Source organism: Falco peregrinus, chromosome 4, assembly GCF_023634155.1.
Source record: "Falco peregrinus isolate bFalPer1 chromosome 4, bFalPer1.pri, whole genome shotgun sequence".
Classification (NCBI taxonomy): Eukaryota; Metazoa; Chordata; class Aves; order Falconiformes; family Falconidae; genus Falco; species Falco peregrinus.
The window spans coordinates 16,226,348-16,252,031 of record NC_073724.1 but is presented as its reverse complement, the minus strand read 5'-3'; the positions used below and the strand labels follow the sequence as shown (position 1 = coordinate 16,252,031).

Sequence of the window (25,684 nt, the reverse complement as noted above, 5' to 3'; positions counted from 1 at the left end):
TACATCTATGTACACATATCTATATACTTTATACATCTTCAGCAGATATATGATGTACAAAGGAGTTGCACTGGCGTGTGGCTCAAAACATGTTTTTTCATTTTGTTTTCAATTTGTCTGCTCTAGTGGCCCATCTGTTGCTGGTATGGTACGCACACTGAAACAGTATCAAACAGCTGATGACCCCTTTGGTTCATCCTTGGAACAAACTGCACTTTTGGTCAGAAAGTGAGATGAGTCCTTGCATTCACACTGTATCAGTGAGAACCTCACTATTATTTCCTATAGCCCAGATGTTGTGTAGGTAGTAATCATGATGGAAGAGATGAAGCAAAAGTGCTGACAATAGCTGAGCCTATCAAATGGTCAGCAAAGATATCTTCTTCAGAAACAGGTGAAGTCCAAATGGTAATATACTTTGAGAGACCTGGAACTATTTCAGCATGTTGTGGAAAAACCTGAAGGTGAATGTTCAGTTGTAACAGCTGTAAATGACTTGGATTTTAATAGATGAAAAGATGCTTATTTGCGTATTTGGGGACAGGTGTAAGCAGTCTTTCAGTATGAATAGCTTGCCAATGGAAATATGAATTCTGCATTATAAGACCATTATGGATTAGTATATTTTACCTTTTATGAAGCATCTGGAAACAGCAAGTCCCAAAAGCCACCAGTATCAACAGCAGTAGTGGTATAGTGGGTATTACGACATAAATTAGGTTTGGAATTATACCTACAAGACAAAAGTTCTCATTAATGTCTCCCATGTTGAAATACTCTTAACCATGTGAGTAAAAAAATCAGAAATACATTCTTACACAAAAGAACATTTATACATTCCTTCTATACAAAAAGCTCAAAAAAGATTCAGCAATATCAAGAATAAAATAGCACTTCCACTGCAATATGCAAAACATATCTTAAGGATTTAAATTCTACATTTTATATATGCATCAATGAGAGATTTCCAATTTTGTAAGTGAAATTTCAAGTATTTTAACAGAGTACATTTCGCAGCCTATTAATTTTACAGTCCATACAACCTGTCTACTGAGTTGCCCTTACATGTTGGATTCTCACCCATGCAGGACCACAAGAGGAACAAATCCTGCTCTTGTTTCCCCGTTCCCCTTAGAAGACAAATATACACTCCCCTGACTAATCAGGAGTGAGCTAAAGGTGCTCCCCTGCAGGTCCCTGGATAAAAGGAGTAGGAAATGGTACAAGCTAAAACTTTGTTATCTGCCTACGGTACAAGACGGGATCTACAACTTCCAGAAGGGTCCGACTATTTTTCAGTAACTATATGCCCATGTTTTATAACAGTATGCATTTAACATACAAATTGTGGAGACTTTCTTATCCATTGTCCTCTTTTGAACATATTTTCACTAGCAAGAATAAATGTGAATGTTCAGGTTAGGTTCGTTTATGAGTTTTATATAAACAGTATTATTCCTTTCAAAATACACTTCATCAGTATATCCATTCCTCCGGGGTTACAAACAACGGGAAAATCAGTTAGGAACACCAGCTCAAATCCAGCCAAACAGTGTGGAAACGGAGCACCAGCTTTCATTAATCCTATGGTGTAATCCTGTAAAACCCTGAGTTGCTCCTGAGAGATGTTCAATTCCTCGAATTGGCCATGCTACAATTCTTCATGAACCTCGGGCCTCCAGTCAGGACATAAATTGCTAAATGAAGTAGCTGGGGCATTACAGCAAACTCCTAGGCAGTAGGTATCCATTTCCAAGATATGAAGTGCCATCTCTACTAGAAATCTCAGCAAAGAATTTAACTCCTCTTAGCATGTGGTGTTCCTTAAACACAGGGTACTTGGGGAGCTATGGCACAGTGCTTATTCTACAGATAACTGAACAATTCATGCTCTATTGGGAACGACTCATTTGTGTCTTTGTTATGAGTACCGAGTATCAGATATAAAAGATAATATATGCATCACAGGTTTGTTACATGTGTTGGGAAAGAGGTGGGGAGGAGATGGAGAGGGGCAAGGCACTGGTTACCAGAGCCTAGAAGGAGACGCTCCTTAGCTGAGTGCATACTGGTGAAATCTTGCATCTTGACAGAGACTCACCAGGATCAGACACAACGGTGCAGATTTCAAGGATTGGTAAACTGTAGATGTGGTTCAGTGTTTGGGGAGACATGGAAATGATTTGTTTCCACAGTTACAAAGAGAATGACTCTTGAAATGTTATTCAAAAGTATACATTTCCAGGGCATTTCCTGGGAAAACAGACTGCTTCCTCCCATTGACAATAATGGAAGTTGCTACAGATCCATTTAACAGAGTCCACTGTTAATATTTTTACCAGAACACTCAATTCATACAACCACATTACCTGTTTCAGTAGCAATAACATGATACTGATCTTCTGGTTTGCTCGTGTCGTAAGGATTTCCTGCTGGCACAGTTGGAAAGGTATCTGAAAAGGATATTAGACATTTTAGGAAAATAATGAGTAAAAAATATGGCTGTTATGTTGTTAAAAAAATTAATACTAATTACATCTTAATTTATACTGGAAAATGAGCATTTTCAGGATTGATTAAACTGCTGGATATATAAGTGTAAACACAATTTTATTGCAAAATTGTGATTACATCTGGAACAAGAATTATGAATGGTGCTGTTCTGAACAACAGCCATATATTTGAAGATATTGCTCTCTGAAGAATTCATTTTTCCTATGTTTCAGTTCTAAACTATGCCTGTTATATTTGAGTTATTTTGTAAATTCTCGTAAACTATCCTTACAATTATGTGTTTACCATTGCAAGTCAATTTAATGTTTCAAAATTTCTTACCGTAATCTGGCTCCGCTCTGTCTCCTAATTCTTTTTGTAAGACATTATCTGTTAAATCAATATTTGAAATTGATTGTTGAAGAACAAAAAAATTTGTGTAATAAAACAGGTGTTTTCATCATTTTGCATGCAGTATCAGAGAAACAGACACACTCCTCAAAACAATAATTGTTTAATTCTTCAGCATTTAATCTTTTTACCAGAGGCTATTTGCAAACTAGTGTCAAATCACTTCCAGTTCATATTTTTTTGCTCCTTAGAAAAGGGCTATAGTTTATTCTAGTTGCAATTCTTGGTGGCCTCTGCTAGGTTACTGACTAAATTACTGAATACCTTAATTTCTTGGGCTGAATAAAACTCCTAACATATTCAAAGTTACATTTGTGCAGACGATCCTAAAACAACATAAGAAAATAAGTGCTTCTGTTTAATACTTATAGTCTTATTCACCTTTCCAAAGTAAAGCTTACAGTATGTTGGCTATAAAGCAAAACAAAACAGTGCAAGTTTGTGAGGTTAGATGTCAGCTTCATGTAGTCTAGTTTTGCAAAAGGCAGCCCTAAAATACAAATCAAGGGCCGTGGATTCTAACACATCACGTAAGGAAGTGAAATCACCGAAACAGGAATTATAGTATCATATTTCTTGTAATGCATCAGAACTGGAGAACCAATTCATCACTTTGAGCTGGATTGCAGAGGTTTGCAAGTTAAACTTTTGGCTCTTGTTACACGTAAATGTTTACAAATATTACAGAATTAATTACCTCATACTGGGCATAGGAATGGAACCTGCATGATTGTTTGAATAACATTCCTTTAACGTAAGATTATATTAGCATGATAGTGTTATGAGCATGCAGTTCCAAGGGTCCTCACGAAAGACCAAAATGCTGGGAGAAATCAAAGAAGAAATAAAGCCTACTAGAACAAAGGCAATTATTTCATCTGCTCTGGTAAAAACTGGCTATGTTTGGCCATATGTAAAGACATCAAAATATCAGAGTTGCTGGCTTTAGTCAGCAGAAGGGGAGATGAGTTTTTAATTTGATTGCACAATCAAAACTACAGGAGCTGGACAGGAACTAAATGTGGTTGCAATTACCAACCCATAATTAAATTTAAGATTGCTGAATGATCAATATGATATAAAGCCAGACTGAATATTGCAACAGTAAATGTTGTCAAGGGAGGTACTATAAAAAGGGCTTAGGAAAATGAATGTGACTACCAGAAATGTAGTTGCTGCTTGAATAAGACTGCTTAATGAGCACTGCCCCGAATTTGCTGCTGATACAATTAGATGCAACTTCATCATGGTCACCTACAGCCTCTGTGTTTTGGCCTATGACTGGTATCATACACCAATATACTAAAGAGAGACAGGAAAGTTGTGGAAAAACAATATACTCAGATAACAAAGTGAAATTCAATCTGCATGTGGCACTTTAATACTCCTGGTAAAATGGATGTATTTTGTACTGCAAATGGTTGATGCTGAAGCTATTACAGCGATTTCGGGAGGAAAAAAAAAAAGTCATTTGTAAGTCTCACTAGGTTTTAGATAGCAAATGTAATTTTCTTAGAAACACTGTGGTACTTTCTTCAGGTAGTGAAAGAAATACCATACACCTATTTATATACATTTATACATCTGCTCCTCCATGTGATAGAAAAATACATTTCTGGAGAATAGTCTGTTTTGCTAGAAAGCACTATTCCAACAGCTTGAAAAATAAATAGCTACAATTCAGTTGTACTATATTTAGCTGCATAACAATGTCAGTCATAATAATAATCTACCTATATATGGTCTGCCTTATTATGTACCTCATTACACAGCAGTAATATATTTCAACATAGTGAAAGAAATACAAATTCATTTTCATTGTTACTGTTGTCATTTTGTTTTCTGCCAAGCCAAAATACCCAGCATTTTTTCAGATGGTGAAAACAATATAAAAAAAAATTATTTATTATATCTCAACTAGAATGGTAGCAGTTCATTGTTATAGAATAATTATTTCACTTAAATTTGTTTGTTTTTAAAGATATGAAATATACTTGAACCAGCTCTTTTAATCAAACCTGCATTGTCTGACATAAAAATGTTGTTATTTTAACAACTTAAAATATTTTTAGTGTTCTCTTATTTCAAAATACTTGTTATCAGTTGTAAAAGTGATAAAACTGTTTATGTCACAGTTCCTTGAATGGCCTATGTGACCAAGATGGTAACTGAGCTCCTGGAGATAGTGATAGTCAATAATAATTTTATAAGCAGGATCAGATTTGGGGAAGGGTGGGGTGGGGTGAGTGGGTGGGTGGGTAAAATATGTGGGTATATCAAGTCTTCCAAGTATTTAATATTTGCTTGCAATATTAATTGTCATTAATATCCCCATTAAGATATTAGACAGTGAGAAAACTGTCTACCAAAACTGCAGGAAGAAAATAGCCTGAATCTCTGCAGACAGATGGATCTCTACAAAGAGTATGATTATTTCTAGATCATAAGCATAAAGAAAGCAGGTAGCAAACTGAAGAATTAGGTAGGTCAAATAGCTGCTAAGAGTAGGATTTCATATGCATTCTTACTTTCAGCTTAGTTTTTGAAAAGCAGACGTGTCATAAATTATTTGAAAATATTTGCATGATCTTGCTGAAAAACAAGTTTTCATTTACTGTAAGTACCACCAAAACTAGAAACTGTTACAGGCTCAACTTGAAAGTTTACTTTTCATGTCCTTTTTCTGTTTGCACTAAGTTCTAGTTTATAGTTCATGTTTCCTCTATTGACATACACAGAACCTATGTCATGTCTGGAAGTATAGCCAAATTGCCCAAGATCTGGCTTCTTCTGTCACCATCTGAACTAGTGTGCATCTGCTTTTCATATGTATAAATTTACATTCACAAATGCAGAATTTTCTTCCTGCTGTTCTGGACTTCACTATTTAAGCCAAAACTTATTGAAACAGCCATCACACAGGTTGGTCTAAAATGGTAGAGGTTTGCAACTACAAGGACAGTGTAGTTGTTTTACAGTAAGACCAAGAGATGTCTTGGTCATTGTACTTGATAGCAAGCAAGGGAGGTAGGGAAGTGGACACTTAAAACACTTTGTGGAGAATAAAATAACTAGTGAATGAGTTAAATCAAAGTAAACTGGGCAATGCATGGCAGTGAAGCTAACCATCATTCTTATTGAATACAAACAGGTTTATTTAAATTACCACTAGATTTGATAAGTTACATCCCATGTCAATGTCAGCTCAGGCACTCACAGACCAAAGCAATCAGTACCACAGGCCGCAAGACATTTGCAGATTCCCTAATAAAAGAAGAGGCAATTGCTTTTTCTAAAAAAGTGTCCCTCCTGTGGAATATAATATTATTTACACCTACCTGGGCCATACTTGCAGATAAAATTGTGCTTCATGTTGCATCTATCATCATTCCATTGATAAAGGTATGGCCCCCCCAGACCAGGGTTTGCAGTCGGCTGATGATACATCACAACACAGGCTTCACTTCCACAGGAAGGCTCATCTGTATACCAATTTCTAGTGGTACACATAAAGACAAACTTTCACATTTTGAAGGTAAGGTTCATCAGGATGCCAAGTAAAGGAGTTTACATCAGTGAAGATGTGTCAGTCCCAATGGCCCCATCCTCTTCAAAGATATGCTGCCTTTCCCACAACTCCTTCTGTGAAAGGAGTTTAGGGCCTGGGCTCCACATCTCTGTATCTTAAAAAAATCTCTGAGGTTTTTTTAAGCAGCTCTGAGGAACTAACACTCCACCGCTCTGCTACCTCTTTTCCTTCTTACCTGACTCTTACCCGTCCCTTTGCCCTGGGTCCTGTGAGCTGCTGCTACCCTGTTTTTTTACTTAGTCAGGAAATTAAAGGCTTTTCAAAGGACAGGGTAGAAACAGAACAATTTCCTCTAAATAACATGCATTCATTCACTTGGTGGATAGCTCCCTGATTCAAGCTGCCCAGAGTCTTGAAGAATTTGTCTGCCGGCTCTCAGCCCACATCCTAAAGACTCCATGCGTGGCAGAAAAATCTCCAAAAGCCATACAGAGGCAAACTCATGAGATGGGAACAAAGAAAATTGTAGGCTGAAGCCATACTATGCCATCCCTTTACAGCTTCAAATTCAAAACAGTGGCTGGCAGCTCCTCTTTATCTGTAGAAGTTAAGGAATAATGCTACTAACTTCACAGGGCAACAAGTCTTCAAAACTTCTTTCTAGAAGACTTGCCAGACATTCACTTTCTATTTCTTTCCATGGAACCTTCTCTATAAGCAGTTTTACAGACTTACCTGAATGATGAAATACTTCCATCGGCCCACTGGTAGAGGTCAGGGCAAGCACTTGAGCTGGCTAGTCCATCACCACTTCTCCACAACCCAATCCAGAAATCACCATCAGAAATCCCGGAGCCTGATTTAGTGAGGTTTTGTAACATGTTTTCTATTAGTTGCTGCTCAGCTTCACTTTCCAAGCTCAGTAAAGCCCCACCATCAATTTCACAAGCTTGGCGGGCCTCCTGAAAGCCCACACGTCTAGACAAGTCCTGGAAGTAAGCTAACTTGTAACAAGAATGCTTGAAGTCACCATAGCACACCTTTTGACCTGAAAAGTATAAATATGACAGTGTTTAGAGTATAGTAACAAATACCACAACTGGAAAAAAAAAAAGAAAAAAAAAAAGAAAAACAAACAAAAAAAACCTAAAGAAACCCACCCCAAAAACAGCACAGCATACATACAGTGATGGAGGACAGTAGGTTTTTATTCTTGTGCCTCCATGTGAAAGGACTTAAGGTAACACACTGACACTGCTGAAAACCCTAGCTTTAACTTAAATATCAGATGTCATACAATTAATGGGAATATATGGCTTTCTTCCCAAGGCCTGTGAAGCTCTCTAAGACACTGAAGCGTCCCACTACCTTCTGGAAAAACGTTCTCTGCTTTAAGAACTGCACCATCAGACCCCTCTATTAAAGCCAGGATCTGTGTGTAGGGTATCTTCTTAACTTTTTAATACTAATAGACCAACTCCACTTCTACTTTGAAATCAAAGCTATTTGATCAGGAAAAAAAAAAAGTTTAAAATTCTCAATGTTAGTGGCAGGAAGCAGCTAGCAATTCCTTGATTCTGCTATTTAACCTTGAGAGGCTGTATTTACAAGGACCTCACAGTTACTATTTGCTATAATTTGCTAAATACAACCTGTAAGGATGTGTGGAAGGAGAGTGTCTGCCTTTTTAAGGGTATCTGGTCAATGACTTTTCCAGTGCAAAAAGGAATACTAAGAAAAGAAACAAAGTACAGAGACATAAACCTGACAGGAAAACATAATGGCAAGACACACACAAAAAAACACCTTCTCAGGCACACAAATTGGTGGTCTACCAAGAAACTGCAGACAAACAGCATTTTGCAACTTGATAAGGATGTTGTGGGGTCTGATTGGAATATGCAGTCTGATGAGGGAACATATGGGGTTAGGGAATGGGGAGGAACAAAAGGGGAATAGACAGAAGGGGGTATAAGACAAGTGGTGTAAGAAAGGCCAGTCATAAGTAAAACATGATGTGTGCGTGTCTGGATGTGTGTCTCCCCTAGTGACCTTCTGTCCCTGCCAGCTGACAAGGAGGGAACTTGCCTGTGTTTCTGTGGGTCCTGCACATGGGTGCTGCTGAAGGCAGCGCCTTCTCTGTGGCAGTCTGCATGATGGCCATGGCCATGTCCTGTCGGTGTGGCACTGATATACTTGCTCAGTTTTGCTACTGTTTGAACCAGTGAAGGGGAAGGCAGCAGCCACATTCCTCATCTCAGAGAGGGGCCCTGGGTACCGCGCTGGGCACCAGTGGCCAGGCAGGAGGGAGCCCTGGGGCTGGAGGGAGCCCTGGGGCTAGAGGTGCTGGAGGAGGCAGGCACACTCTTAACAACCCTTAACACAGCCAACAGAAACTCCAGGTATTGCCAGATACCACAATACTATCCAGATACCATAAAAAAAAACCCTGTGATGCTTTCAGAGCTGTATCTGTGGAAAGAATCAAAAGCCAATGAAGAAATAGTGCTTATCCATCCCCGTTCTTTCGCCAAGACACATGCCTTTTTCCTAAAAAGAAAAAGCAGTTATCACCTTCTTCAACTAGTGAGATTCTTTAGAGCTTATTCAACATACACAAGATGTGGAATGAACAAACTCGCTGATCAGCTGCAGCTGAAATCCAGTATGTTTATTTAGGGACAGGAGAAGGGTTGTAAATATAAGGAAAAAAATTAACCAACTCTTAAAACAAGTATTGTCAGTATAGAAGTTTATCATTGGAAAAGAAAAGTAGGAGAGTTTATTTTACTAACTAAGGAAGAATTACTGAAGGATAACAAAGAAATAACAGGCAATACCTAGATTTTTAGAAATCAAAAAAACCTATCATTTTACTAGAAAATTTGGCAAGGACAGTATTTTGTTGTACCATGTCAGGTTTCTATTTGAAAAAATTGTATTTACTCTCATGCTTAAGCAAATCCAAATACATGATCATGTAAATAATCCTTTGGTTTAACTTTGAAGACATTTTATGCTGTTTTACCTTAGAAAATAAAATTGTAAATTGGGATTGGGAAACAGCAACATCATCCTATAATTTAAGCTGTACTTAAGGTTTTTAAGCCACTGTTTTTCTACACAGAATAAACATCAAAGTGAACAAAAAAGCCTAAAAGATACAATAAAGTTAATTCTTCTTGCTTTAGTGTTGCTTCATTTTTGTATGTAATGACAAGTAGCATACTTCCCATAGCAGACTGCATACAGCACAAGAGCTGACTGAAGACTTCTCTACTTGCATAGAGCACAGATCCAAGAATTTGCAGAGAATAAGCAGACTGTATCAAAGCTACATGAACATAGGAATGTAAAAACAGGATCATCTCACGACTTTTAGCTATATCTGAAAGTAACTCTTATTTTTCAGATCTTTCTTATTGCGGAAAGCTAAATTACAGGGGCAGTAGGGATAAACACATGTAGCCTTCTAGTGTTTCCCACAGTTCTTGCAATCTACCTAATTTTTTTTTTCTGAAACCTTTTCTTTATAATACCCTGTGAAAGTTCATTTGGGAAAAGGACCATTAGTAAGAGATGCATCTTTGCAGTCTCATTCTTACTTTGGCTTGGCAGGCAGACTTCTGAAAAGTCATTTGTTTATGAGTTGTTAATCTGCCAAAATTATACAGGAACAAGAATAACCTAATGTAAGGACAAGCTTATGCCACAGATATTTGTGGAAAAAAGCCAGGCTTTGAGATCAGAAAAGAGTACCTATTTGGACTTTCTCTGATAATGTCCTGACAATGCCATGTACATCCCAATTCCTTTCCTGCCATTTCCCTTTATTCATATAGGTTAAGAGCCTTGCTATCAATCAACTAGTAAGAGCCATAGTCCTAGCAGGGCAATAGTGCTGAAGAATCAAGGGGCAGACCCCTTGTTAGAGATGCATATAAGATAATGGGTTTATTTATAAAGCTTCTTTGAACAAAAGAAAAAATACCCCTATTACCAATGTATCAAAGCAATAACACCACATGCTCAAAAGGGGGAAGTGCAAGAATGAAAGCTGCATGTGAAATCACAGCTTGTTCCCTTCCTCTATAATGCTGCAATTCAAATTTTGTTAACATGATCATAACCTTTTTATTTTCCCGGGGAGCTCTGTCTCATTACAGGATAGAGTGCACAGTGAAGGAGAAGCTGATGAAAATGCTGCTCTTCTCCACTGGGTGAGTGACAATGGCTTATTGCCAGAGTACACATATGTCCATAACAGCACAAACATCCCAAGGCTGGCACTGAATTATGTAGGATACTAATATTTTGCAAGGAAAGGGGACCACACCTCTCCCTGCAATTAAAGATTGGATTGAAAACATCAGTTCAAGATGTATATGCAGATTTATGGAGAGTGCTTTGTCCATTGTCTTGTTCTTTTTATTTCCCTGAAAATTTTTAGAAATAAACTCTTTCACAATTCCTTTCATTCTGTGCACATACTCCTCCTTGAATAGTAAGTGAGCAATTCAGGTATCAAAATAACCCTGTCACTGTTTTAGTCATAAACATTCAATCCACCGAGATGAGTGGGCTGGCCACTATGGATCTCAATTCATGTGCTGTGCCTCCCTTCCACAGGAAACAGCTACAGCTTTCCATCTGTAACGCGTGCACCCACTCCCCTTCCCCATGTGTTTCTCAGGTGCCTGAAGCACCACCCTCACTTTCTGTTCTCATGCACAGTTTCTGCTCTTCTGTGACGCTCCCAAAACCTGAATCAAATGACCTCTCCAACAGGACAAATAGGTCTTTTCTGGTTAACTGACAAAGCTTCTCCAGGGTACTTATCTCCCAGTCAGCTGCTGCACGGACACTCATGTTGCCAAATTTCTTAGCTGCTATAAAGCTTGTGCCTATAAGCCCTAAGTTGTGCTGTGTACTGCTCCAACACAGAGGTTGCATCAGTGTCAAGGCTCAGCTCCATCACCTGCACCAAGATGAGGAAAGCAGGTGGGACTGTACAGAGTGGGAGAAGGACATGCACTTGCAATGCACAACAGCAGCACAGCAGCTTGATAGGTGCCACCACAGCCCCTAATACATGCCCAGCTTTCCAGTGTCGTGTGTTCGGAGCAGAAAGCCCTCTTGGAGCCTTCCAGAATACAGATGTGAAGGCCCAAGGGTTTATGTGAAATGAATAGTGAGTTAAAAATCTTGAAACTGTGTGAAGACTTTTTTCTTTTTTCCTTCCCCCAATCTTTGAGGATATTGTTATTGCAGATGCTTGTGCAGGGTTAAATAACTCTAAAATCAAGTATTACAAAGTGAAAGCATTGAAGTGAAAATTTCTGTACAACCCAACTCCTAAATTACTTCTCTTTCATTTGTTGCTCTCTACACCTGTGGCAAAAGAAGTAATATTTCCTTCTTACAGGTTGATCATTTGTGCAAGAATATACCTCTAGAAGACAACAAAGAAAACAGCAAGAAACCAAGAAATATTTGGCATTAAGACTCATCCGGTGTGAACAAAGTACGTGATGCAGAGTAGTAAGCTTTCTGGAAGAAGCTGTGAATTTTTTTTTTTTTTGTAGTTAATTTAGTCCCTGTGTTTAGGCAATGACCTACTCTGAATTTTTTCTTTCTTCTTTTGAAGGGGACTTTTAGCTGCTGTAGCAAAGCTGGTTCAATGTGTTAATGGAAATCTGCAGTTGTGCCTTAATAGCTGGCAAATCAGTTGATGTTTTATACTCTTCTTGGAACATGCTGAGATGTCAAGTTTTCAAGCTTCATTTTTTTTTACAGCTTTCTCTACTAATTTCTGGACTACAAAGCAGAAATAATTTACCAATGAAAAATTACAGAATGGACTACCTTGTGTAGCAGACAAGGTAAGTATGGAAACATTAACTGTGGGCTATTTTACATTCTAACATCTTTGCAGCAAAGACTCCACTGTTAATTCTAAAGCAACATTTGCCATTTCAACTGCATAAATTGAATTCCAATTTTTCTATCACAATTGAATAGTAACTAGATTTGTAAGCATGTCTGTTGGAATGAATCAGCTAAGATACTATGCAACGTGAATAAATAGAGGCAAGTTAGGTTTTTACAACCTTCCCACAAAATCTGCCCTGGGCTGCTTGAGAGATGAAAGAAGGAAATAATTGTTTCCTCACAGGGTACCCAGAAAGGGAGAGGAAAAAAAAAAAAAAGGCATGCTATTGTATTTAGTCCTCCCTTCAGCATGAGGCCAAAGATCTATTTAGTTTAATAAGATCTAAGAACTGATTCTTGTTTTCCCTTACAAATGCTCAGACAAGGTTTCAACCACCTCTACCTGACTATCTGCAGATGTGGAGTGCTTATATATTTCCTTTCATGAAGTGTATCAGCTCCTTAATCCTTGACCCATCTTCCCTCACTCAAGCAGAACAGACCAGACCCTAGTCAGAAGTAGGCAGAGAAATAGAAAAAAACCACTCTTGGCTTGGTGTCGTCAACCATTTTCTGTGAACCTTACCTTTTCATCAGCAATTGCTTGCCTGCCTGTTGAGGGGAGAGTGCTGTGTTGAAGCAACAAGAAACGGACAAAGACTGTTCTCTTTTCGCAGCTGGAAAACTGCAAGATTGGGTCTCCCCAGTTTCCTTAATGGAAACATCGCCAGGTTTGTTCTTTCCACCCCTCCTGCGTACACCAGCCATACCACACAGCTCTGGCCCTGTTCCCTCAGCCTCAGCAGCTCTAGTTGGCTACTGCAGAGAACATGAACTCACTTTGTCTCACCATCCTGTTAGCTGAAGAAAGCAAGAGTACAGCAGTACTTGCTCTAAGACGTGCTACCTACAATCTCCATCCATACAGATCAGTTTCCATCTTTGGATGTCACACAGCAGCTCCATAGCAAAATGTGTTGATATCAACATTAAAACAAGGATAGCTTTTAGCTGAAATACTTGGAACTTAGTTAAAACATTTCTACAGATAAATCTGGGGGGGGGGCGGAAATCACATCAAGAAAAGGAGAAACAACCAAGTTCTCAGCTGTTATTTCAGTCAGTTATGTCTCCATTATGTTTTAATAATGATGTTTCATTATGCAGAAATAATAGGTTCCTTTAGGTCTGTCATGACAGAAGTTATAGCAAAATGTCATTTAGAAGTGAAATTACTGATAAAATACCCAACTCAAAGACTTCTCTCCTTAAAAGCATCAGGCCCAGCTACACCCCCATGGGCCACGAGGGAGGGGTACCATTATCTTGAGGAATACCCATGACTCAGCTGGAGGTTTTGAAGATGTCAGGTAGAAGATAAGCTCCCTGCTGGTAAATCCCATTCCTCTTACTCTTGAACTTCATAAACTAAGTTCTGGGTCCGCTGCCATTAGAATCCACCTAGATTTGTGGGCAACAGCAGCCATATGTGCATAGCATGTGTGAGGAGAGAACAACGGGAGGCACAAAGCCTGCTGTAGAAATGTCCATCACGGTTTCATACCGTGACTTTTTTCTTCCCAAGATAAAGGATTCAGCAGAAAACACGAAGAAGCATTTGGTACAAAGGAATGTGAAACATTTAACATTGATCAGAGTCCCAAAGGCAAGCATGAGGCTGATGGGGGCCTCTGAAAATAAGCAAAATAAAGACACAAGGACATAAGTGAAAGCGATCATGAAATAACAGCAAGATAGAAATCTACATAAATTACCAAAATATTCCACTGGCTAAAAAATATTTCTCTGCTTGTGTTGTGAAGATTAGTCTTGGTCTTAAACCTGTATGAGCATATTGGCCTCAGGGGCTGCGTAACCAGCATGCAGGACACTGGGCACCATTTGTTTTCACCTGCCCTCATGTCACAGGGTGCTCCAAGCCAAGTTCCAGTAATGCACTTCAGAATGTAACCAGTAAGAGGCTAAAAGGTATTAAATTTTCCTAATCACATTTTGATTCAAAGCTGATGCATCTTGTCAAGTGACCTTTGTATCATCCAGTCAGATTTTGATTGGGTTCAGCTGCTGGTCATGTTTTGCTCTATTATGTTACTGATGATGATGTTTTACTGCATCATATTTGTGTCCATCTACTGAATTTAATTTGGTTTTTTTTGATGATTCATATTACTTTTTCTAAAAAAATACTACTGTGATAAGATTTCATAATTACATTCTGTCTTCATTTATGATAAAAGCAAATTGCCATCTTCTCTCCCAAGGTTTATGATACTGAAGACACATTGTTCTTTAGTTCAGCCAGTATTCAAATCACAGATATTGCTCAGCTCACGCTCCTGAGCAGCTTAAGGAATTCCACATGCTCACAACTCTGTCATTCAAAAACCAACTGCTATACAAATCATATGCCAGCCTATATCTGTATTAATATCTTCAAAGCTAACTTTTCCATACCTTAATAGGTACTTTTTTCTCCCACTCTCCTAATAACCAAGTCTGCAGAGAGAAAACACATTCATTATTGATTTATACTTTGTCTGCATTAGGGGTTGTGTCTAATTGTCTTAATACAGTTTGTCTAAAGTGATTTTTCTTCTGTGAAAAACTCCCAGAGGTTCCAAGTCCCTTTTAAAGGATTACATAAAATAGCTGAGGGCCACATTTGCCTATTAAGTAGCTGTACTTCAGGTAGATATGTATACAGGCAGACAGTTTGTATAAATCATATCATACAGCCATTAGCATGCAGACAATGTCTAAGGTGGCTTACCTTGGCTGGCCCCAACCTTTCTAATGTGCAAAACTCATCTATTAGCCAGGCTTCTTACAATACTGGTAATGGAGTCCCCTTCTTGCTAATTTCCTAGGCATTAGCATGTAAAACTTACAGATGTATAGATAGCATGTATAAAATAATAGGCAAAAAGCAAATTCTTCCTCTCTCAAACACAGGCCAGAATCTATCTTTAGCCATTAATCATCCCATATCTTGTGAATTAGCAAAGACGATGATAGAGGTCCTCAGACACCAGCCAAACAGCCATCTCTAGGATTACTGCAACTTTCACAGAGAAAGAAAACAGGGGATGATTGAAGTTGTCAGTAAAAAGGAAGTACTGTATTGTACCATTCATACAGAGATCTAACACAGTTATGCAGAATATGACACTACACAAGAAGCTTTGTCCCAACCCAGTCCCTGCCTTTATTTTTTTCTTTTGCCATGGGAAGTGTTTATCAGTTCATTTATTGCTGAAATTGACTTTTCATCTGTACATCAGCCTTTACTAGTTATGCTATTATGTTTCTAAGCACCTTTAGGGACAAGGAGTTGACTTGGTTATTACTGAATAACACTACTCTCAATAGACCCATAATAGCCACACTTGCACGAAACCCAGCAATCAGAAGACAGTCTGAAAAGAGCATTGGGCACTTCTGATTTAAATAGTAAAGATTATTACTTATCACTAACACCTGGATTTTGCCATGTGGCTGAATACAAACGCAATTTAAATGAAATCTGATAGTTTCCCTGCATATTGCAGCAAGATAGCCAATTAGTAAAAGATGATTAAAAAATATATGCATACGACAAGTATTGATCTGAATAGATTATTATTGGGAAGGTTTGTTAAAGCCTCTATGTGCTTAGAACCTGTGCCATTCTAGGTCCTGGGAAGCTGCAAGCAAGAGTTCCTTGTCCTGCAAAACATAGGTAAGTTTTTCATTGTGTGGAATACAGTGCTGGGAGGATCTGCCTTCCCCAGAGCAGGCTACAAAGTTTGTCTAGATTTTCAAAGTCAGGGATGTGGAGTTTCAGACACCAGCTTGTTCTTGATGTACTGGGAACTAGAATACCTGCCCACATGAAAGGCTGCCATCTTCACTAAGCAGGTAAGCGACAGACAGACTGTCCTAGCTTTGGCTGGGATAATTTTCTTCCTATACCTGGTACAGTGCTGTATTTTTTTAATTTAGTATGAGAATAAGGTTGAAAACATGCTGATCTTTTAGGTTTTGCTAAGTAGTGCTTACCCTAAGTAAAGGACTTCAGTTTTCCATGCTCTGCCAGTGAGCAGAGCCAGGACAGCTGACCCAACCTAGCCAAAGGGGTATTCCATACCCTAGAGCATCGTGCTCAGCATATAAACTGCGGGGAAGTTGGCCAGGAGGGGCTGATCACTGCTCAGGGACTGGCTGGGCATCAGTCAGCATGTGGTGAACAACTGTACGGTGCATCACTTATTTTTTCTTGGGTTTTATTCCTCTCTTTTTGTTAGCTCCCTTTTAATTGCAGTTGTTATTATACAATATTTTTTTCAGTTAAACTGTTCTTATCTCAACTCACAGGTTTTAACTTTCTCCAGTACTCCTCCCCGTCCCACTGGGAGGTGGGAGAGGGATAAGTGGCTGTGTGGTACTTCCTTGCTGGCTGGGGTTAAACCACAACATAGACTTATTCATTTCACAAAGTAACACACACATTCATTTCTTAGTTATCTTCTCAGCCCTGGCACATGTGGCAGGTATCTCAGGCCACTGATAACAGGGCGGTAAAGAAGTAGCTTGGTGTCTAAATCTCATTAGAAGCTAAGCAACACTTCAACATTCATAATTACCCTTGCAGGAAAACATATGATTACAATTATGTAAATCAATACAGGGTGTCTCCAACTTGAAAATAAATATCCATTTTTATGAAACAGTTTTAGTCACTGATACAAGTGATACGTCAGTGTCAAAAAAAAGAAATCTATAAAAGTACTTCTTCCCCCTAGCCCAAATCAAATCATTACAATCCTGACAGTTTTCCGTTCCTTTGAGTGAAACACACCTACTTTTTGGCATCAGTTCTGTTTTAGATATCTAGCACATTGTAAATTTAAAGCCTGAGATTCATTTAGCTTTTCCTTAAATAACTTTTCCTCTCTTCTGATCATGTGAACTTTACAGGTATATATCGTAGGGCTCATCACAGCAGACAGACACTTGCTTCTATAAAGGTGTCTGTGCACAACTGCACTGTCCTAGGGGCTCATGCAAAGTGCTAACATAGCTGCTAAGACAACTCCCTAAAAACGGGAAGTTGCCTTCCCTTCTCCTGCATTAAAAGGAACAGAGACTGCTGTCAGACCTGTGTTTTTCCCCTGTCTCTTTTTGAGAGGTCTAGTAACATCGTCACGGTGAGCAATGCAAGCTCCTTGGCATCACCAAGCATGAGGACAATGCACTTGGAAACTTAGCGCTGGTATCCATAGACATGATAAGCTTGCGTTTCAGCATGGTACAGTCTGCATCTTCTCAACTGGCAAGAAGAAAAAAGTCACCAAAAACATAGGGTATGGAACACAAGCATTTTATTTTGCAAGTTATACTTAGGATCTCAGGGTCCCTAACAATGAATTATGTTTGTTAAAAAATACATAACTACCCAAAGTATAACACTCTTCATGGGCATAAATAACCCTGTAGACACAAGCAGGTAGGCCAATGGTAACACCCAAGTATCAGTGGAATCTATTTGAGCCTATTCAAAGTAAGAGGAACTAAGATGTGTTAGAAAGATGTACACATCCTCAAGTCTGCTTCAGGATATGCACTATTTAACCAGAACTTTAAAAACCCACCTACTGCTGAAGCTGTTAGCAGTGTTTTTGCTTGACTGTTTTCATTTTTTCTAACTAGTCTTGTATACACACCAACGTATAATTTTTTAATACATCACAGCCTAAAGACACACCAAAAGTGTTCCATCATTTCAGCTGTTTAATAAAAAAAAAAGCATAAGTAGTGACAAACACTGACATGACTGGCAAATTAAGTCCCTTCATCAATAGTTTTCGGTGTAGCTGTGAAGACCAGAACAGATTTCCCAGATGCTTTTAAGACAGACATAATATGGCAGCTAGTAAGTTGTTAGCATGTTGTCAAATAGACTTGACAAAAACTGTAGACTCTGAATGGCTCAAGTATAATGTGTGCCAGCCTAGGGGAGCAGGGAATATTCCTATTCTCCTGTCCCAAACCAGCAGGCATTTTCACACATACCTAATTTTATTTACATCAATATAGTCCCTCAACAGGATCCCACAGGCATAAATTCAAGTACTTCTGATAGTTTCTGCTAATTGCTTATTTCTTATTTTATTCTCTAGAAGGAAACAGTTCATAAGTCTTTAGTCACTGCAGATACACTCTTCATCAATCATTATCCAGAGAAAGCTCAGTCCATTCTCTTATTCTTTTTCAGCAAAATTTGACTGCCTTTTTCCAAGTGCATTTTCATGGATTTGTTACCAAGATACCTGTATTTGCCACAAATGTATGTAAAATTTAATACATGTGGATGTGAAATTAGTTTATTCTATTATAGTCTATATATATAGACTATAAATATATACTATATATAGAATATAAATATATAATTATATATAGACTATAAATATATAAGAATATAAACTATATTCTATTAGTTTAGTCCATTATATACGGACTTAATTTCCTCGGGTAGAACACTTCACATACATCTCAGTACAAAAGTACAATAGGGTGACCATCTTTCTGCAGTACTTCCACAATTAAAAGAGAAAGCAACAGCAAATTTGTTGCTTTTTTTTTTGCTTTGCTCTTTCACCTTCTACTTTAAAAAAAAAGCGCAAAAAGCCAAACCACATGGGATCTTACAATTGGTGACAGTTCACTTAAAGCAAAAATAAAAAGGACCTTTGAGGGGAGAAGAAATAAGTTAGAATATTTTTCTCTTAGGGTAATTTATCCTTATAATAAGGTCATATGAAAGTAAAGCATGATTGGTTAATTCACATCACATGTATACAACCACGTATAGGAAGAAACTGTTGAGATACAGTGTGGGCTTCAGCCCACCAAACTTTAGTTATTCACAGTCCACATCTGAGCTGACTCACTGGCCTCACTGTGTAGACAACTGCAAGAAAGAGGCATTTTTAGAGTGATTAGCTACATACTGCAGCTACATTTAGATTTAGTTAGGGACCCAGCATTTTCTAAGATTGCTTGGAACTGAAGGTCCTGCTGTCTGTCAGTGGTGGAATGGGGACTGCTTAAGCAAGAGACTCTAATTTCCAACTAGCAAGTGACAGGTATGAGTATGGGCTTACAGTGTAGAAATTACAATCAAGTCATTGCTTCATCTTATTTATCTCACATTAGTACTATATATTTTCTGATCCATGAAAGATTTGCAAAGAGAAAATATTTATGAGAATAAGTTTCAAGAAAGTGCTGAACAGAGTGCTTTATGAACCATAGCATGTTTTCCTGCAAAAATCTCATAATCGGGTTTGATCTGCATAGAATCAGACCTGAACTAACAGCAAAGTCAAGTCAAGGTACAGAACATGACTTCAACAAGACAAGGGACTTATCTGCACCTAGCTGCTGCGCTGGGACTGTACACCAGCCTTGTCTCACTGGGAGCAAGAAAAGGCTGTAGCAGACAAGCAGGCTATCCACACTGTCCCGCACTATGGTAGCTCCCTCTGTGGTAGGCATCTTTTCTTGAGCCCGTTAGCCAAGTATGGCACTGGGACTTGGCAATCATGAGTTTGAGAATTGCAATGCCTTCCTCTATGTTTAAACAAGATATTAAGAAGGGGAAGTTATATTCCTAGATAAGTAGCATGCTCACCTGAGACAAAACACTAGAAGTTTAAGTACTTTGATATTTCTACACTGCTGTAGGACTTATCCACCATCACACACCTCAGGTTATCAAAACTGTTCTCATCCATACACCAGTCACAGCAGTTGACCTCATACAATATATCTTCCCACAGGGTATTAGGGAATTTCTTGGTTAGGAGCAAGGCCTGTTTAGTAGAAACATGTATTATATCCAAGAGCCATCACCTCATTTCACTTTAAGAACCTAGATCATTGATTTGTCCCCAAGAAGCCACTGCTCAGAATAGGTGCATAAGGAAAGGAATTAAAAGGATTCTAGGAGTTAAGTGCCAAACTTCCCTCAGTTCTCAAAGTGTCAGCTTTAGTGATTACTGAGACCTACAGCTGAATAATAATAAAAAATAATCTCATACCATGTGGGCAAGTGTGTCTGTTAAAAGCTTTTCTAGTATGGAACTGGATGCTGGGCATTCCCAACAAAACATTACATTCAATACACAACTGTTGCATATGTATCCCATAGATGAGAGTGCCAGGTTTTTTTCAAATTATAAATTCTCAAGTTCTGAGCTACAAATTTAGTATAATTAGCAGTCCATGACAAAAAAAAAACCAACCCACAAACAAAAAAAGACCAAAACCAAAAAACACAAAACCCCACAACACACTAGAAGGTTTCATCTACAGAAAATACTTGAAAGTCTAACAGAAAAAATTCAGGCGTAACAAGCAGGCCAAGCCAATTGAACTAAATTAAATTGTGCCTTTTAAAAAAGGGTTTGTTATCTATTCAGTTCACTACTTGTGAAGATACTTCTTTAATTATCTTACTTTATAATACTTTATGACCAGCTTAAACCTGGTCATAATCTGTGCGAATGAAAGTATCCACACCTTTAAATGCATTTGAAGCAAATAGGCAAATAAGTTTAGGGGAAACTCTTGTCGTTTCATGACGCATCAAATATTTGTAGTTTTTTCCATTAAGTGTTTTATATATCCAAATACTGTTACACTCAATTAGATCCGTATTTCTTTCAAATACCATATTAGTATTTAGTTTGCTATTGATGCATAGCAACAAAGAGCAAAATTTAAGAAGCCATAGAAATACAAAAAGACAGCAAACAGCAGTCATTGAACTATAACATCTATGATTAATACATAGGCTGTTAAATGATTAGTAATAAGATTAGCTTGCATTTTTCCTGCCCAATAGATACTTAAAGTAATTGCATCTTTGCAAACTGCATTATCATCACCTCCTGTTCTTCATGATGTCATGGGACAGCAAGGCAGACTCAGCAGTTTCTCCTGAGCCTACTTTGATTTTTTTTCTTTAAGAATCAATTCTCTGGCAACACTAGATATTAGAATATGAAGGCTGTGAGCACTGTTCACAAAACATCTGTTTAACTACACTACAAATTACAAAGCATTTGTATTACTGCTCTTCAAGAATTCCTAAATTAAAGATTATGAAGAAATAACACCCAAGTGTGATTTTTTTTATGCCAATAATCACTTTAATTATATCCTGGGTAAGTTAAGTAACTTGGAATAAGAAACAGAAAACCTTTACCTAAGGAAGAGGCATTTTGAAAAGGCTGATCCTTCCTTCTCTGCCTTCGTGACACTATGGTCAAAATGGTTGCAGTTTTGCAATTATTTCTAGGTCTGCTGCAAACTTACTGCAGTAAATGGGAACCATTCTACAAGGTCCAACCAACACTCAAATCACTTTCAGGAACAGTTTCTATTCAAGTGATAGGAATATGCATTTAACTTTTTTGGAATGAGCAGTGAGATTTCCATGCATTCCATATTATCATGATTGAAGCATAAATCAGCAATTTTTCAGAAACAGGTCTGTTTAAGATGCAGACTTATGATTTTAAATGTAAGCCTGTAAGTCTAAACTGTTGACTCTTACCTAAGATATACAGATAAGCTAGAAGGAAGTCAGGTGGACAGCACACGCTGCCCCCATAATTCAATAGTACTATTTCTTGTTTGAAAAAAAATGACAACTACCAGTAGTACTAGACCTATCCATGTGCATGTGGCAGGATAGGGGTGTGGTCCCTGAGGAAAAACGAAAAGTTCTCCTGCCAGTATATCAGAATATTCTGGCATAAGCATACTAAATAAATTTGGCTGTTACTGTCTAGAGAATCTTTATCTAAGGAATACAATTTCAGCTGATACACCTGATAGTACAGAAATGGTTCCTTCTGTAAGTCACTTCCAGATGTCTCCCGTATTCTATTAGCCACGCATTAGCTGCATAATACAGTGACGTGACACGCATGCTTTGAAGTCCTTTGGGGAAATACGGTCTAGAGCCTATATTCTTTGAAAACCCCAAAGTCCTAAATGCATCCAGGAACAGTTTGACTAAGCAGCATACACATATTACACATTGTTTTAAAAGCTGGACCTCTATTCATTTTGCTGCATCTCACTTAAATGCAGAAGCTTCAGCTGTAAGATTAAGGGACAGGGTTTTCTTTGCCCCACATGGACTCCTGACTGAGGCTACTAATGTAAAATGCATCTCATGGATGAGTGATCTTCACTACTCCTGAAAATAAGTGTTACATAGTATTTACACAAATCAATAAACTAAGAGCTTTGCTGTATCATATATGACTCTATAATTCATATTACAACAGAGGCAGATGAACTATTTTGAGGTGCACTTCAGGCAGGCAAGCTTTTTCAAAACGTTGGAAGTACTGCTACTTAGAGATCGTTTCCTAGAAGGTGCAGTTTTACCAGAAGCCAAACAGCACATCACAGTTCCGCATGTAAACTTGCTTCAAATAAGACATCACAAGAACAGTCGCTTATTGCACTCCATCAGCAATGAAGAGAGGTATCTGAACTCAGTAACCAAATATTTGCTACCAAAAAAACCTACAAAAAAGTTTTCTTGACGTGCCACCATGACAGCCTCTGAAACAATCGTTCAGAAGTAATTTGTGGTGTTCCTAGATCAGTTTGGAGAGAGGTAGGTACACAGAGATTTACACACAAGTGCAGTCAAGTGTGTAAATCTTCATTTCAAGAAAGACTTATGAATGCGCTTGCACACGCAACATGACTCCAAGAGGGGGTTAGCTTTAACTTGGAGGATTTGACTCAAAATACAATTAAAAATAGCCTTTCCATTAAGTTTAGCTGCTTCTGAGCATATGCCTCTGTGTGATGGAAATACAGTGATCCTACAGCCCTTAAATTAAATCCAAGCTCGTGTTTAGATACAGATTCCTGAAGTATTGTCTTCCTCTCAATTTTGAGAGTTGTAGACATGCTTACATGTACCAGGACTACCCCGTATGCTCTCAGAAGTTTGCTTTTTCCTCCTAACTCTATTACAAAGAAGAAACATTCCTGCACAGATGCAAACCAACCTCAACGTACAGCTGTTCCTCAGCAAGGCAGCACAGCAGGTACACGCTCTGTCTTTCTGAACAATGAAAACGGAGCCACGTTATGCAGGCGATCAATCAGCTCTACAGATCGGCCAGTGCAAGACGCCACCACACCGGCAGGAACCGACGAGACCGCTGCAGCGGCCGGACAGCCAGCCCAGCCCTCTGCCCCCGAAGACCCGCGGCTACAGCGGCTCCCCGCGCTGCCGGGCCCGGTCCCCCACCGGCCGCCGCACGCTACCGAGAGCGGCGGGGCCGCCGGAGCCCTGGGGACCGCCGCGGCGGGGGCGCGCCCCCCAGCCGGTGTCACAGCCCGCCCGCAGCACGCGGGTCACTTCGCGGGCGGGTCCGGTGCCACTGCGTCCCCTCCGCGGTTCCGGCTCCCGTACGCGCGGAATTCCCACACCGGCCGCCGCACCGCACCGAGGCGCTCCGGCCACCGCACTCACCGCTGAGGACGCGGCCGGCCAGCCCCCCGGGCCCGCACAGCACGGCGACGGCCAGCACCGCTGCCAGCCCCAGCCCGCCTCCGGACCCCATAGCGGCCGCCCCGCTGCCGGGTCCCCTCCGAGAAACGCTCAGGGCAGGCCGATGCCCGCCGGTGGGGAAGGGGCGCCCGCCCTGCTCCGCTCCGCGCCGCCGCCCCTCCGCCCCGCGGCCCTGCCTATATCTGCTCCCCTCGCCGAGGGCCGGCCCAGGCGGGCGGCCGGGACCGCCCCCGCACCGCCCCCCCGGCAGGCGCCGACGGCGGCCAGCCCGAGCCCCGACCCCGCCGTGGGGGCGCCCGGCGGCGCGGGGGCGGCGGCGACGCTGAGGGTCCCGCCCGGGGACAGCCCGCTTTCGGCTGGGCAGGGGGCCGGGGGCCGGCGAGCCCGCACCGAGCCCTTCGCCGGCCGCCGCGGAGCTGGGCAGGGAGCGGCAACGGTACCCGGTGCCCGGCGGCCACCCCCCGGCCACCCCCGCTCCGCGCCCGCGGCTCTCGGGGTGCGGCTGACGTCCAGCCCCCGCCGGCGGGCCGGCCGGGCTTAGGGACTGGCCTGCCGGCTGGCGAACGGGATCAAGAGCCAGGTCCGTGTGGATTTCCTATCTGTTAAAAGCTTTATAGACTTTCCCGCTCTGGGTTTTCCCTAGCAAGAACACAAATGTACTATGGCCAACTTATAAAATGTATTTCTATCCATCCATACAGGTATGTACATACTGGATAGTCCTTTTCTCGCTGCCCGAGAAGATACTGCAGTCAAATTCACCTTACTGTCACTCTGAAAATACCCTGGGGTAACTCTTTGGACCTCTTCAAAGGACCACTTTAAAGACTTTGTTCTTCCAGGTTAAGTTTTTTTCTACAAATAGGGTTTGTAGAGTTCCTTTGTTACTTTGTGTATTTGTGATTGCTTTGCTTTTTAAAAGGCATAGATCATTACAGATAGGTTTAAAAGACACCTTGTGTGCAAATTACTTGATGGTTTGCCAGTCAACTTCATCTTTTTCAGAACTCAGCTATAGACCATATATGTACAGCATATTGGTAAGTCATTTTCCATTTTGGTGTTTATAGCCAGGTTTTGAAGTCAATACATCTCAGATTAATCAGTTTTTTTAAACACTTCATGGATTTCCTACAGCTTTAAAGCTACCTGAGATCAGTTTCTTACTAAATAAAACCTTGGAAGTTTATAAGTAGCAATGGAAAGTTATTTCAAGCACTGCTGTGTTTTGCTACCAACTTTTTTGATTTAATGGCAGAATTATTTGTCTGATTGATACAGATTTTTTTACATGTAGGTTTTAGTGTTCCAAGCCAATAAATATTTTTTTCTACATCTATAGGTAAGTTGAGCTGTGATCTAAAACTGGATGTACTGAACAATGCATTCTGAAATGGAGAAGTTATCTTAAATCTCCATGGCATCTGAGATTCAGCATTTTCTTCATGTAAAACTGATGGTATGCAGAAAAAGCATGACCAAAACCTGTCATGAATACAATAAGAATTTTAAAATATCTGGTAATCAAAGCCTTTTGGCTCTATATCTTTTTTAACTACTCCTGTGTTGCAAATATGAGGGAGTTCAAGTTTGTCTGAATTATCTTGGTTCTCAAGTGAAGTTCAGCCAAAGGAGGTGGGGAAAATTAGAAAGATGTTACAAGTTTTCCTGAGTGCAAAGTCTCCTGCTGTCTCAGAAATGACATA

At 39.8% G+C, this 25,684-nt stretch overlaps 1 protein-coding gene and 1 long non-coding RNA gene across 11 annotated transcripts in view; one reads left to right on the top strand and one right to left on the bottom strand.

Annotated features, from left to right (window-relative positions):
- Positions 1-24,119, bottom strand: part of CHODL (chondrolectin) — a 45,315-nt gene extending 21,196 nt beyond the window's left edge. For 8 of the 10 annotated variants that reach the window (XR_008746939.1, XR_008746940.1, XR_008746941.1 and 5 more), the window contains exons 1-6: positions 23,940-24,119; positions 7,169-7,481; positions 6,243-6,400; positions 2,836-2,883; positions 2,370-2,453; positions 631-733 (exon numbers count right to left, since the gene is read on the bottom strand). Coding sequence is in view for 7 of the 10 variants with exons in the window: in XM_055802669.1 (XP_055658644.1) it covers positions 631-733; positions 2,370-2,453; positions 2,836-2,883; positions 6,243-6,400; positions 7,169-7,481; positions 23,940-24,030 (797 nt within the window). In the remaining 3 variants the exon portion in view is untranslated. The remainder of the gene's footprint in view (positions 1-630; positions 734-2,369; positions 2,454-2,835; positions 2,884-6,242; positions 6,401-7,168; positions 7,482-23,939) is intronic. The other 2 variants (XM_055802673.1, XM_055802672.1) reach the window with 1 other exon arrangement.
- Positions 24,120-24,265: 146 nt separating this feature from the next.
- Positions 24,266-25,684, top strand: part of LOC129784324 (uncharacterized) — an 85,596-nt gene continuing 84,177 nt past the window's right edge. Inside the window, exon 1 of the long non-coding RNA XR_008746909.1 lies at positions 24,266-24,679. This is a non-coding gene — a long non-coding RNA (uncharacterized LOC129784324). The remainder of the gene's footprint in view (positions 24,680-25,684) is intronic.